This window comes from Thamnophis elegans, chromosome Z (assembly GCF_009769535.1).
Source record: "Thamnophis elegans isolate rThaEle1 chromosome Z, rThaEle1.pri, whole genome shotgun sequence".
Classification (NCBI taxonomy): Eukaryota; Metazoa; Chordata; class Lepidosauria; order Squamata; family Colubridae; genus Thamnophis; species Thamnophis elegans.
The window spans coordinates 112,564,534-112,577,197 of NC_045558.1; the positions used below are offsets into that span (position 1 = coordinate 112,564,534).

General features: G+C 39.3%; 1 protein-coding gene across 4 annotated transcripts in view; it reads right to left on the minus strand.

The window, feature by feature from the left end:
- LOC116520846 (mucin-4-like) overlaps positions 1–12,664 on the minus strand; it is a 33,575-nt gene that overhangs the window by 3,977 nt on the left and 16,934 nt on the right. For 2 of the 4 annotated variants that reach the window (XM_032235257.1, XM_032235255.1), the window contains 5 exons: positions 11,781–11,831; positions 11,503–11,562; positions 8,475–8,570; positions 3,973–4,206; positions 435–1,001 (listed from right to left, as the gene is read on the minus strand). In XM_032235257.1, coding sequence (XP_032091148.1) covers positions 435–1,001; positions 3,973–4,206; positions 8,475–8,570; positions 11,503–11,562; positions 11,781–11,831 — 1,008 coding nt within the window. The remainder of the gene's footprint in view (positions 1–434; positions 1,002–3,972; positions 4,207–8,474; positions 8,571–11,502; positions 11,563–11,780; positions 11,832–12,664) is intronic. The other 2 variants (XM_032235256.1, XM_032235258.1) reach the window with 2 other exon arrangements.

A 12,664-nucleotide genomic window follows, 5' to 3' on the forward strand; every position in this document is an offset into this window, starting at 1 on the left:
ACATCAAAATATAGAACATGTCTAGTTCTTGTATTCCACCCCCCCCCCCAACCAACCAATTCCTATTTTCCGAAATTCTTTGTCCTTAGCTTTACGGAAGAGTGGGGATATTCTTCTCCTGAAATGGTGGTGGTGGTGCCAGCCTCAGCCTAAAAATAGACAAGGCACCCAGAAGCAACCATTTATTTCTTCTTATCCTACACATTTAAGATGGGCACCCCTTGTGCCTGATGAACATGAAATGTTCTTGCTTGTGAAGCATTTCATACATTTGCAGTTGCAATAAAAGCTATAATTTTGTTTTAATTTGGTCGTGTGGTTTATGGAAAAGTGTGGAAGGAGAATCTTGGGGTCAAGCTATTTTTCTGTTTCAAAAACACAATGCAGAAGAAATGTCAAATTAGGAAACTAAGGAAATTCCATAATAGCCATACCTGGTTTTGCAGTTGACACATCAGGGGACACAGGGAACAGCAACACCTGAACTCCCTGACCCTTCATACAAACAACGTCCGGCATCTCGAGGAGACGTTCCTTGGTAGAAGAAGCATTACCTACTGGAAAATGTTGTTTAAAGGCAGCACTATAGGCAATTCGGAACTGGAACAGAGACAACCCGTTTGGATGCCTGGCCAGAACCCGGGCCACTTGTTGCTTCAGTTCATCCTGAACAGTTGAGGGTTGGAATGTGGTCATGTGTGAATTGCCAAGTATCTGTTCGGTGACCGATTTTGCACTGGGCTGGTGTGGGTTTGGCTGCTGTGACCGAACAACAGAGGAACTCTTGGCTTTGACTGATACAGTATTGGGGGACTCATGAAATGAAGGTAAGTTTAAGGACATGGTAGATAGACAAGACTGGGTGGTGTGAAACACATTGTTTACTTCAGGAGGGATAACAGCAATTGAAGCAGGTATGTTTTGACACGGAGAGTCACTTGCAGAGAGGTCTCTGACGGCAGACGTTGAGCCTTGCATCTGCTGGGCATGACCCTCAGAAGCTGTAAAAAAGAGAAAAGTAAATTGGGTACTGCTGGGTTTTGGAGCTGACTGAGAAGCAGACAAGTCCCTGAGTGCCTTGGTCAGAAAGCAAGACCAGGGCCTGCAGGGACCCATGTGGGGAGGGAAACCAAACCCATGATTCCAAGGACTCTGAGGGGCAAGTAATCCACAAAGTATAACCACAACTGGAACTAGAATTTCCAAGATACTGAAGTCAGGCCTGATTTTATGACAATTGTCATAGCAGTTGTTAAGCAAATCACTGCTTGTAAAAACAAACCACATGGTCACTGAGCAAATCTAGCTTCCCAATAGTGGTTTTTGGTTGGAAACTGGGGGGGGGGGGGAATGGTGACCATGTTCCTGCAGGATACTGCAACCAATAGCAAATGTGAGCCATTTGCTAAGCGCTTGAATTGCAAACATGTAACTGAGAGGGTGGTGCTATGGTCATAAGTATGAGTACAGTTCATAAACCAGAATTTACTAGGCTGCTGTAACTTCAAACAGTCATTAAATAACTGTAAAATGAGGATTGCTTATAACCTATACTACTACCCCTCCAGCTCCAATGCATGAAATCACTCTGCAGAAGATCTCAAAATCAAGATCCACCTTCACAATGTAGGATATCAGTCTAAACTTTTTTTAAAAAAAAACTTTGCTCTGGGCAATATAAACCACAGGGAGATGAAGCAGCTTTTATGAAGAAGATTTTAACTTCTCCACGATAAATTTAAATTCAAACAAGGAAACATATACAAGCTGCTAAAATGTTTGCATTTGGAGCCTCTTGAACAATGTATATTCTATTTCTTCATTCTTTGCCCTCTTTCTATTTTTTTGCCCTCCTTCTATAAAAATCAACTAAAATTGTGCAAAAGTTTAACTAATCTCTCTCCATTCCATTATCCACAAGAAAAAGCTGTTTTTCTAGCTCAGCAAATATATGAAGACTACACGACAGTATGTGCTTAACGTTAATGAGTGAACAACTCTTGCACTTTGACCAGACACATATTAATATGTTAAGGTGAAAAACTTTCACATTACAAAAAAACATTCTATAAATAGAATGAAAATATATATATATATATATTCTCCTGCGTAAAATTGGAGATGTCTTGGCATCTCCAATTTTACGCGGGTGAAAACCCGAATAACTAGAGACCTACATATACATATACATATACATATACATATACACACACACACACACACACACACACACACACACACACATATATATATATATATACACACACACACACACACATACACACAAAAATAAATTTAGAGTGTATGTCCACTCTAAATACCAAACTATTGTTTACATTTGATATAAATAGACCAGTAAGTAACTTGAGGCCCATTATTGGATTTCAAGTCCAGCAAGAGATGCTGAAAACTATATTTCAACAATGTCTCAAGAATGTTTTACCATTACAAGAGCAGGATAAATGTATATCACCAAGGGCAAAATTTGCAATCATTATTAGGATTTAGTAACACATTTCAACTTTTCAGTGAATCCCAAAGCTCATAAAATCCAGGCCCTGGTGTCACATGAATTTTGTACACACTTTTCCCAACACCTCCTGTATTTTTCTACACAACTTTCATGAAAGTCTTCCATTTTTTAGGCAAGTTTTGTACTCCCTATACAATCCCCTGCTTCCCATAAAAATTATCTCTAACAAAAAAGTGCCCTAATTTAACAGGTCTTTTCCAAATCTGTGCCACTTTCCCCAATCCGGTGTGAAGAGAGACCTCAGGAGCAGACTGTGGCAGCTTGGAAGGTGATCTCTGTGGCCTCCGCAATTAGAAAAAGCTCCTCCGGCGTGCGCGGCCGCAGTGATCGTCCCTGAGGCATCTGGCTGCAGTAAGGTTTGGGCTTGGGCTTTTTCCGGAGCGCGGCAGCAGCGAGAGGCTGGAGCTCCTTTGGACAGTGCGACAGCGACGAGCGGCACTAAGAGAGCCTGAGGCGAACCTCGTAGGCTGGCCACATGGCTGTTAGCTGCTGAGGCAGCCAAATCAGAGGGAGGCAAAAGCCTCGCAAAGGCTGAAAAACTTGAAGAGTGGAGGCCTGATAGATAGCAATTTAGGAGGAAGCCAATTTAGAAGGTTTGAAGAAATTTTGAGGATTTTTAGAGAAACGTAAAGGAAATTAGCAAAGAGAGATAGGGAGACACAGCAAATCAACTGAGTCTATTTCTGGAGAGGAGCTTTGTGGGTGTGGCTTTAATACTTGTAGACCCAGTCGTATTGGTTCCTGACGGAGTCATACCCATGCCTGGATGATGTCTCCATCTACTGGAGAATGGCAGGCGATTCCCTTCAGGGATGACTTGGCGTTCACTTTAGCTATAACATTTTGATGTGATAAAAAAACTGTAATAGCTTTCTGTTACCACTGGATGGAGATGGGGGGAAAGTGAGAAGCAAGGAAGAGATTATTGGATTTTACAGATGGTCTTCAATTTACAATCGGCTGTTAAGCAATGTGCTCCTTAAATCAGTTGTTAAAAGACTAATTATTGACATCTGCCCAAATTTTGATCACATAACTGAGAAGGTAGTATGATGATTGAAACTTCAGGGATGAATTGTAAGTCATTTTTTTTCCAGCACCAGTTGAACTTTAAATTGTGATTAAAATAATGGTCAAAAATTAAGGACTACTCCTTAATTTATTATTTGTTTTTATGTTCTTAAAACTCACTTTGGCACACAAAAGGTTACCTACTTATTGCATAACAATACTGTGAGCTAGCTTGGACTCAAGAGAAAGTGACTGGCCAATTTCCATGCTTGAAGGAAGATTACAGTTTAGCTCAACACCTTTATTAGACAAAAAAAAAATTCTTATTTTAGTTCAAATACTCTATATGTACTTGCAAGACTCAACCCCCACATTATGGATGACAATAACCATCCTCAAAGTGATGGATCTATCAAAGGAGGCATTACCTGAGTGAGATTGAGTGACAAGAGTATTATCCCTATTAACTTGATAGGTCAATCTCAGTTGAGGCATCTTTTGCTCCAAAAATTCCACTGTGTCTTTGTAGCCCTGGGCAATGCTGAACTTCTCAAGATCAATCCCTTCATCTGTCAGCAAAAAATCCTGCAATTTCTTAATTCTCAGGCCGTTCTTATAATTGCTTAAGAGGGCAATAACCAAATCCATGACATCACTCAGTACTGTTGAAAAGGAGGGAAAGTATATAGGCAGGCATAAAGTTCAGAAAAGCCATGGAGAACAAACGAATACATCAAACCAATCCATGAATACATTGTGATATATTCACACATAAAAAATACTTATAAATCCCATCTTAATCAATAATTATATGCATGTGTTTGCTTGTGTTGAATTTGGTAATATTAATTCAACTAAACAGGTCATGAAATATTTTTCTGAAAAGTGCAAAACAAGGTATTATGGCCAAGAATACCAAAGCAAATTAGATTCAAAGCAACAACCCTGTTAAAACCAGCTTAGTAGGCCTGATATTAGATGTGCATACTATATTAAGCGATAGTGCGATTTGCTTGGTTTTAGCATCAGTATAATAAGACACAATATGACATGTGAACTAGTTCATCAAGCATATTTGAAGACCATGGTCATAACATCCTATATAAACACACATAAACCATAACCAAAGGCTCATCACTTGAAAATGAATGAATCCCATTTCTATATCCGTCTCTAAAAAACTAAACAACTAAAAAAGAATAGCATCAGTTATTTGTTCATAACAGCTTATTTATCCTTAGCTATTTATTTATTTTAGCATGTTTGTACCTGGGCAGATTCTTCTACATTTCGGGGGAATAAGCAGTAAGGAAAAAGGCAATTTCTTTTACAAAGAATTCATGATGTATACTGTATATACTCGAGTATAAGCCTAGTTTTTCAGCCCACTTTTTGGGCTGAAAAAAGCCGCCTCGGCTTATACTCGAGTCAGTGAAAAATTTGCCCGAAATGGAGGAGAAAAAGGGGCGGGGCCATGCCGCTGGGTGACACTCGTGAATGGCCCAGTGCCCCTGTGAGTTTCCCCTCCTTCTGTGTCAGTTTGCCGCGCAGCGCGCACCGCACCATCCCCCCTCCTCACGTTCTAATGTAATGCAGGGCTGTCTTACGATTCCCCTTCCTCCCCCTCCTGCCGCTCTGCAACGATGTCCCACCTCCTCCTTGTTATGGCAAGCAGCCACATAGCGATGTCCCACCTCCTCTGGTACAGTGATCCAATGATAGGAATCACTGTGCCGTGTGTCATAGGAGGCGGGACATCGCTCCCGCAGCTGCACGGGACATCATCATCACAGCGGGACATCAGCATCATGAGGTGAGTGAAGTATTTCATTGAATACACCGCTAGTTTACTGTTTTTCTTTGAAATAAATATTCAAAAACATTATTGGTATCTATTTTTATTTTTGAAATTTACCGGTAGCTGCTGCATTTCCCACCCTAGGCTTATACTCGAGTCAATAACTTTTCCAGTTTTTTGTGGTAAAATTAGGTGCCTCGGCTTATATTCGGGTCGGCCTATACTCGAGTATATACGGTACATTTTCTAATTTGTCTTCTTCTATACAGATTCAAAAATTATTTTTTAAAAATATCAATTCTTTAATTTTGCAAGTTTGCCAGCTTCCAGAAAAGGGTATCAAGGAATTTTAATCTAATTTCTAATTTTTATTAAGATCACTTTTAATTTACTTACTGTATTTTTCCGAGTATAAGATGCACTTTTTTTCCTCAAAAGAGGAAAATCTGGTTGCGTCTTTATACATTGAATTAAGTATTTTTTTTGCCTCCCGAAGCCCCACCCCTTCACAAAAATGGCCATGCATACCCTTATGGAAGCTTTCAGAGAACTTGGGGGGGCTGGGGAGGGCAGAAATGAGCAAAAAACCATTTTGGCGCCCCCCCCACCCGCCCAGCAGCACTCTAAATCCTCCATAAGGCTATGCATGCAATTTTTTGACAAAAAACGGGTCCGTTTTCATGAAAAATAGGCTGTTTTTTGCTCATTCCCCCCCAAGCACTCTGCAAGTCCCCCCGGCTATCCATGCCTTTTTTAAAAGGTGGGGGCTTTTTCATGAAAAATGGGCCATTTATGGGAGGTTTGCTGAGTGCAAAAACTTTTTTCCCCTTTCAGAAAGCTGTTTAGTTGCAGTGTTTGATGAGAATTACATTGATCAAGTGCTGTGCCAGCAGAAACAAGTCTTAGGTGCTGCAGAGTGTCAGCAATTTCCTTGTCCAGCACATGGATAAACACACCTGGAAACATCTACCTACCTACCTACTCTCTCTCTCTCTCTCTCTCTCTCTCTCTTTCTCTCCCTACCTACTGTATTTCTCTCTCTCCATTTACCTACCTACCTACTCTCTCTCCTTACCTATAAACTGTATTTTTCTCTCTATCTCTTTTTATTTCTCTCTATCCCTCTACCTACCTACCTACACCCTCTCTTTCCCTACCTACCTATTGTATTTCCCTATTTCTCTACCTATCTATCTATCTATCTATCTATCTACCTACCTACCTACCTACCTACCTACCTACCTACCTACCTACCTACTCTCTCTCCCTACCTACCTACAGTATTTCTCTCTCTCCCTCTCTATCCCTCTATCTACCTACTTACTTTTTTTAAAAAAATCGCCTCTTCAAAACCTTGGTGCATCTTATACTCCAAAAAATACGGTATTTCTATTCTGGAAAACTCCAATAGGGTTTGGTCCCTATCATGGATCCTATCATGCATTATCAATAGTAACTGATGGTTAGAAGATTGTGGAAGGCTGTTTGAATCAATGTTGATATTCCCGTGTTCAAGCAGGGCTGCACAGTATCCAGCTTCATGATTTTCTCATAAATTGAATTATATTAGAATATTCATATACCAATAACCACTTCTAAACTATACGGAAAAAAATGTGCTCAGCAAAACTGCATTATATGGATGTAAGTACAGCAAAAAAACAAACAAACCAACAAATCACTGGGCTAAGCAGCAGCTTTACATTACTTTCAATTGTTCTGAATCAAGTAGTTAAGATCAATTTTAAAAGAAGATTAAGCAGATTTGTGAAGAGCTACCTATAAAGAGGTGCACACCAAAATAGCAATATGGCAAAATGACAATCTGTCCCGTCTACAATGGGACAGAATTAGTAATGCTGTGGAACAGCAGCCCAGAGAAATCTATTAGACCTTGTATTCTATATATGCAATATTTAGGCCCACTGATGCAATAAAGAAAATGATGAACTCTGGCGGATGGTAGTAATGGCTGTTGATTTGGCTTAAAATGGTGATACAGTGGACCTCAGGTGCCAACCGTAATCTGTTCCAGGACTTCGGTCGGCACCCAATTTGGTCATGACCAGAGTAAGACTGACTGTGCATGCGCACATACACAAACATAATTGACGTGGCAGGGGACATCGGCGCAGCAGGGAAAATCCACGTGGCTGTGTTTGATTGGCACCCAAATATGTGTTCATCACCTGAGTGAAACGTTTAGCGGATTTTTTGGCCACCACCCAAATTATTCATGGTCTGAGCCGTTAGAGACCCGAGGTCCCACTGTACAACTGAAAATGGTGGTGGCTGTTTGTATGATTCAGCAAAATTCAAATTGGTGGCTTCTAGATTATGTTTTGGGACTACAACTCCCAGAGTTCTCTCTGAAATATGCTAGGAGAGAATTCTGAAATTTTTACTTCCAACACATCTTAAGATACCAGAATAAAATAAGCTGTTCTACTCTACTTGGAGAAAAAACAGATGAAGATTTATATGAGCCTACTCTACTGTATTAACATGAAGTTCAATACAAACTTTCTTTTAAGGAAAATCATATTATAAAGGTTCCACCACAAAACCGCGGTCGACTAAAGCGCGCTTGACGAAACCGCGTACCTGACGTTATCACAGCGCGACGAAAAAAGCACGCTGTGAGCGGTAAAGCTAAAATTAATGCGTAAACCTAAACCTAACCCCCCCAAACCTAACCCTTAACCTAACCCTAAACCTAACCCTAAACCTAACACTTAACCTAATGCTAAACCTAACCCTAACGCTTAACGTAACCCTAAACCTAACCCTAACCCTTAACCTAACCCTAAACCTAACCCTTACCTTTACGTGAATCGGCTTGCTTTAAAAGCGCTTTTTAAAGTGCCCTTTTTTCTCTGCGGTCGTTGTTGTCGCGCTTTAGTGGACCGCGGTTTTGTCATGCCACGATTATAAGAAGGAATATGCACGTGACTGAACTGAGTTACCATATGCAGTAAAAATTATAGCAGCTGCCGAAAAAGATGAAGGACATAATTGATTGTCAAGAAGGCTTCTCGTAATGGTATTAAGGGTCTGTTTTCATAGAAATCCTGATCTTCTGAAGCCTGGTTCCCACTGGCCCTAACATTTCAGAATCAGATAGAAACTTACCAGGCCTCTTATCAGGTTCATCTTGGTTTGACTTGTTTGATGTCTGATCTGAGTCAGAAGAAGAGCTGGATACGCATGAAGACCATCTGAAGGGAACTGGAATATTAGAAAGGTAAAGGGGAAATGTGAGAACACTCAGAAGTCAGAGAAACAAATATGGCAAAAAAAAAAAAAAAACACCCTTCAACCACCAATTCTCAACTACACTGGAAAACCGATCGATCATGCATCATAATAAGGGCACAGTCACATAATGCAGATTATAGTTTATTTTTTTCAGGGAGATTTAGCTTCATGCTTCCTCACCATGATATGAAGGAAGATTTAAAAAGAGGTTTGCCTTTGCCTTCTCCCTAGAGCTGAGAGCGAATGACTGATCAGTCACCCACCTTTCTACATGAGGGCCAGAATTTGGGTTTACCCATTCCTAGCCTAGCATCTTTATCCACGACAATGAATTCACTCATTTTTCTCCACACATCATTTTAATATTATAGCTTCCCTATAATAAATTACAAGAGGTTCAGATAGATTTGGCTTTATCTTGATCATTTGAATGCTATGCCTCTCAAACATTAATGGATCAAGAGCTTCTTCAGTAGAGGGATCATATCTTCAGAAGAACATCTTGGTTCCTTTGCTTCTATATTTCAGAAACTGATAGTAATGAAGTTATAAGCTTTACTGATGCCTCCTCTCCTAACCACTGGCTGGATTTGCTTAATATATCTCTTGCCACTGACTTTTCCATTGTGACATCATAGTGAGTCCAGTTGAACTTAAAGTGCTTAGATTAGCTTACTGAAATTGTACTTCATAGCTGACTTCAGTATATGTATAAAGTTATGATTTATTGTAATTTGTCGATTTTACTCAAACACAAAAAGAAGAAAAAACCTTCAGTATGCTCATGATACCCAATTATATATATATATATGGTTTTATCAAACAATCTTGGACCTCAGAATGATATAGAGGTTATTGATAGTCTGATTGTTGTTGCAAGAATGATGTGGGTTATTGGTTTTTGAATTAGGATTTTATCCTTTTGGGATATATATGTATATCCTTGTGGGATATATTATTTTTCTTAATAAATAATTACTACCTACTAAGGTATTTGCAGTTGAGACCTCATGAAAATATATATTTGCTTCTTTGTAATTTTTTCCCTTACAAGGTCAGCTAAAATTGTGCAAAAGTCAGATCGATCCCTCTCCCAATGTCCACAAGAAAAGGCTTTTCTTGCTGAACAAATACAAAGATTACACAATTACAGTGTACATTCTTATTGTTAATGAGTGTACAATCACTGTTCCATTTTGACCAGAGACTTTATTAATAAGTTAGGTTAAAAAAAAACCATTCTTGTTATAAACCTGAAGTAATGCTAGTATATGTCCACTCACAATATCAAACTATTACATTTTACAGTTCATATAACATAGATCAATGAGTTATGCAGTAAATACATTATTGTATTTAAAGTTCCAGCAAGTGATGGAGACTATACTCCAACAATATCTCAAAACGCCACAAGTGGTTTACCATTCTGAGGCAGGATACCAAATGCCCTCTAGATCTGTTGTTATGATTCTTTGAGCATTCTTGATTCCTGGTTGACTACATGCAAAAGCCCATGCTGTTGCTTGGCAACATTTCAAAAGGGGCTTGCCAAAACTCAGTTTCTAGGACTGAGAAAATGTTACTGACCCAAACTCACATAGCTGGCTTTCATGCCTAATGATGGTGAAGAACCACAGTCCTACTCTTGTGCCTTTAACTTCTACACTAAATGGCTCCCTTTTGCTAGAATTAATATTCTATTATAATCTACCTCCCAAAGACTCAGAAAAGGTAACATCACCCAGAAAACCCTGCAGACCTCAGGCAGATTCTCAAGCTACAGGTAATATGATTCTGTAAACTGCCTTGAAAAATTGGGTGAATTTGGCTATCAATACTATTTCCAAAGAGATTGATTAGGGATAAGTATGCAGGGTCCTATCTCTCTTTATTTGGCTGTATTAGGAGGAAAAATACTAGGGAACCTTATATGCTGCAAAGCACCAAATGCAACCTTGTCTTTCTTCATGAAAATAATTGTTTCAAAACATTTCATTATTAAAAAAATCACACACAACTTTCTCAAGAAATAAAAAATTGGGCACAGCTGCACTCAATACTTTGTTAGCTGCAGAAGCAACAAAACCAATAAATTAGACTGGGAATGATCAAGACCATACTAAATGGCAAGAGAATAGGGAACCATCTCACCAATTTGCCCTTCTTCATGGATCACTTTTTAATGGACATAACTGCTAGGGCAGAATGTTGCCACTTTCCTGGCAGGTACTTCAAATTCCAAGCTGGTTCAAAAAGGTTCCTTCCACCTGGCTTAACATAGTTCTTGCTGAAAATCATTTCTACCTTCTTATGCTGTCTAGATTTGCATAAGGAAGATACGAGATGGTTTTCAGCAAGAAATCTAGACAGCATACTAAAAAGCAGAGACATCACCCTGCCAACAAAAATGCATATAATCAAGACTGTGGTTTTTCCAGTTGCAATGTATGACTGTGAAAGTTGGATCATAAGAAAGCTGAGCATCAAAGAATTGAGGCCTTTGAACTATGGTGCTGGAGAAGACACCTGCGAGTACCTTGGACTGCAAGGCGGTCAAACTGGTCAGTTCTAGAGATCAACCCTGACTGCTCTTTATAAGGCCAGATCCTGAAGATGAAACTTGAATATTTTAGCCACTTAATGATAAGGAAGAACTCCCTGGAGAAGAGCCTAATGCTGGGAATGATTGAGGGCAAAAGAAGAATGGGATGACAGAGAATAAGGTGACTGGATGGAGTCACCGAAGCAGTAGGCGTGAGCTTAAATGGAGTCTGGGGGATGGTAGAGGACAGAAAGGCCTGGAGGAACATTATCCATGGGGTCGCGATGAGTCAGACATGACTTCACAATTAACAACAACCACCTTCCTTATATTGTATGGAGAATCAAATTAAAGGTTTACCTTTTTCAGAATTTAGTGGGTCAGCTGTTTCTACAGATTTCGGAAAAGGAATTGGCACATCTAGCAAAAGAAGGGACAAAGATAACATCATAATGCATTGGGAGAAGAAAAAGTGAACCAATCAGATAGTGATCTTTATTATTGTAAAGATCTCAAAGGTTAATTAAAAAAAAACAATATAGAAAATAAAAATGCTAACAATTACAGGCTAGCACAGGTCTTGCTGAAAACCATCTCTACCTTACTTATAATACAGAGGAAGTATTTTAAAGGCTTACCTGGAGCAGAATTTGGTGGGTCAGCTGTTCCTTTGGATTTCAGAAGAGGAACTGCAGTATTTAACAAATGAGTAAAGTTAACATCGGAATGTATTAAGAGGAGAAATTTAAGCAATCAGATACTGACCTTTATTGTTGTATAGATCTAAAAGCTAGTCTTTTTTTAAAGAGCAATATGGAAAATAAACATGCTAACAATTACAGGCTAACTCTCATTAGCAGAATAAAATCCAAGAATTCATTTTCACATAGAAAGGTTATAGATAGCTGTTAAAAAAGTATAAGCACACACTATTGGCAATCTTTTCCAAAACCTATTTACATCCAGTACAGAGATGTAACAAAATAAAGGGATGGAAATGCAAGAGAAGATTGGCAGATAGGATGCGATGGATAATATTTTGGGCCACTTATACATTTTAACAACTGGAACCTCACTCTATCTTCACAATTTGAGTAAGATGGAAGACTACTTTCTCCATCCATCTCAATGATTATTTCCTGCAGATAATGTGTACCATCTCAATGATTATTTCCTGCAGATAATGTGTACCACCAATGGCAGAATTTTCAATCATTAGAAGGGGCTTCCCCAGTCCAGTCATGTCCAACTTTGGGGACAATGTTCATCTCTGTTTCTTAGCCGAGGGAGCCCATATTTATACAAAGCTACTGTGGTACTCATGTGGCCAACATGGCAATACACCGAGAAGCACAATACACTGTTACCTTCCCACCTATGTGGTATCTATCTCACTTGCATTTGCATGGTTTCAAGCTGCTAGGTTGGCAGGAGCAAATAACTGGAGCTCATGCAGTTACATGGCACTTAGGTCTTAAACCTGAGCTGTCAGCTTTCCAGTTAAAATCTCAGCATCATTAAT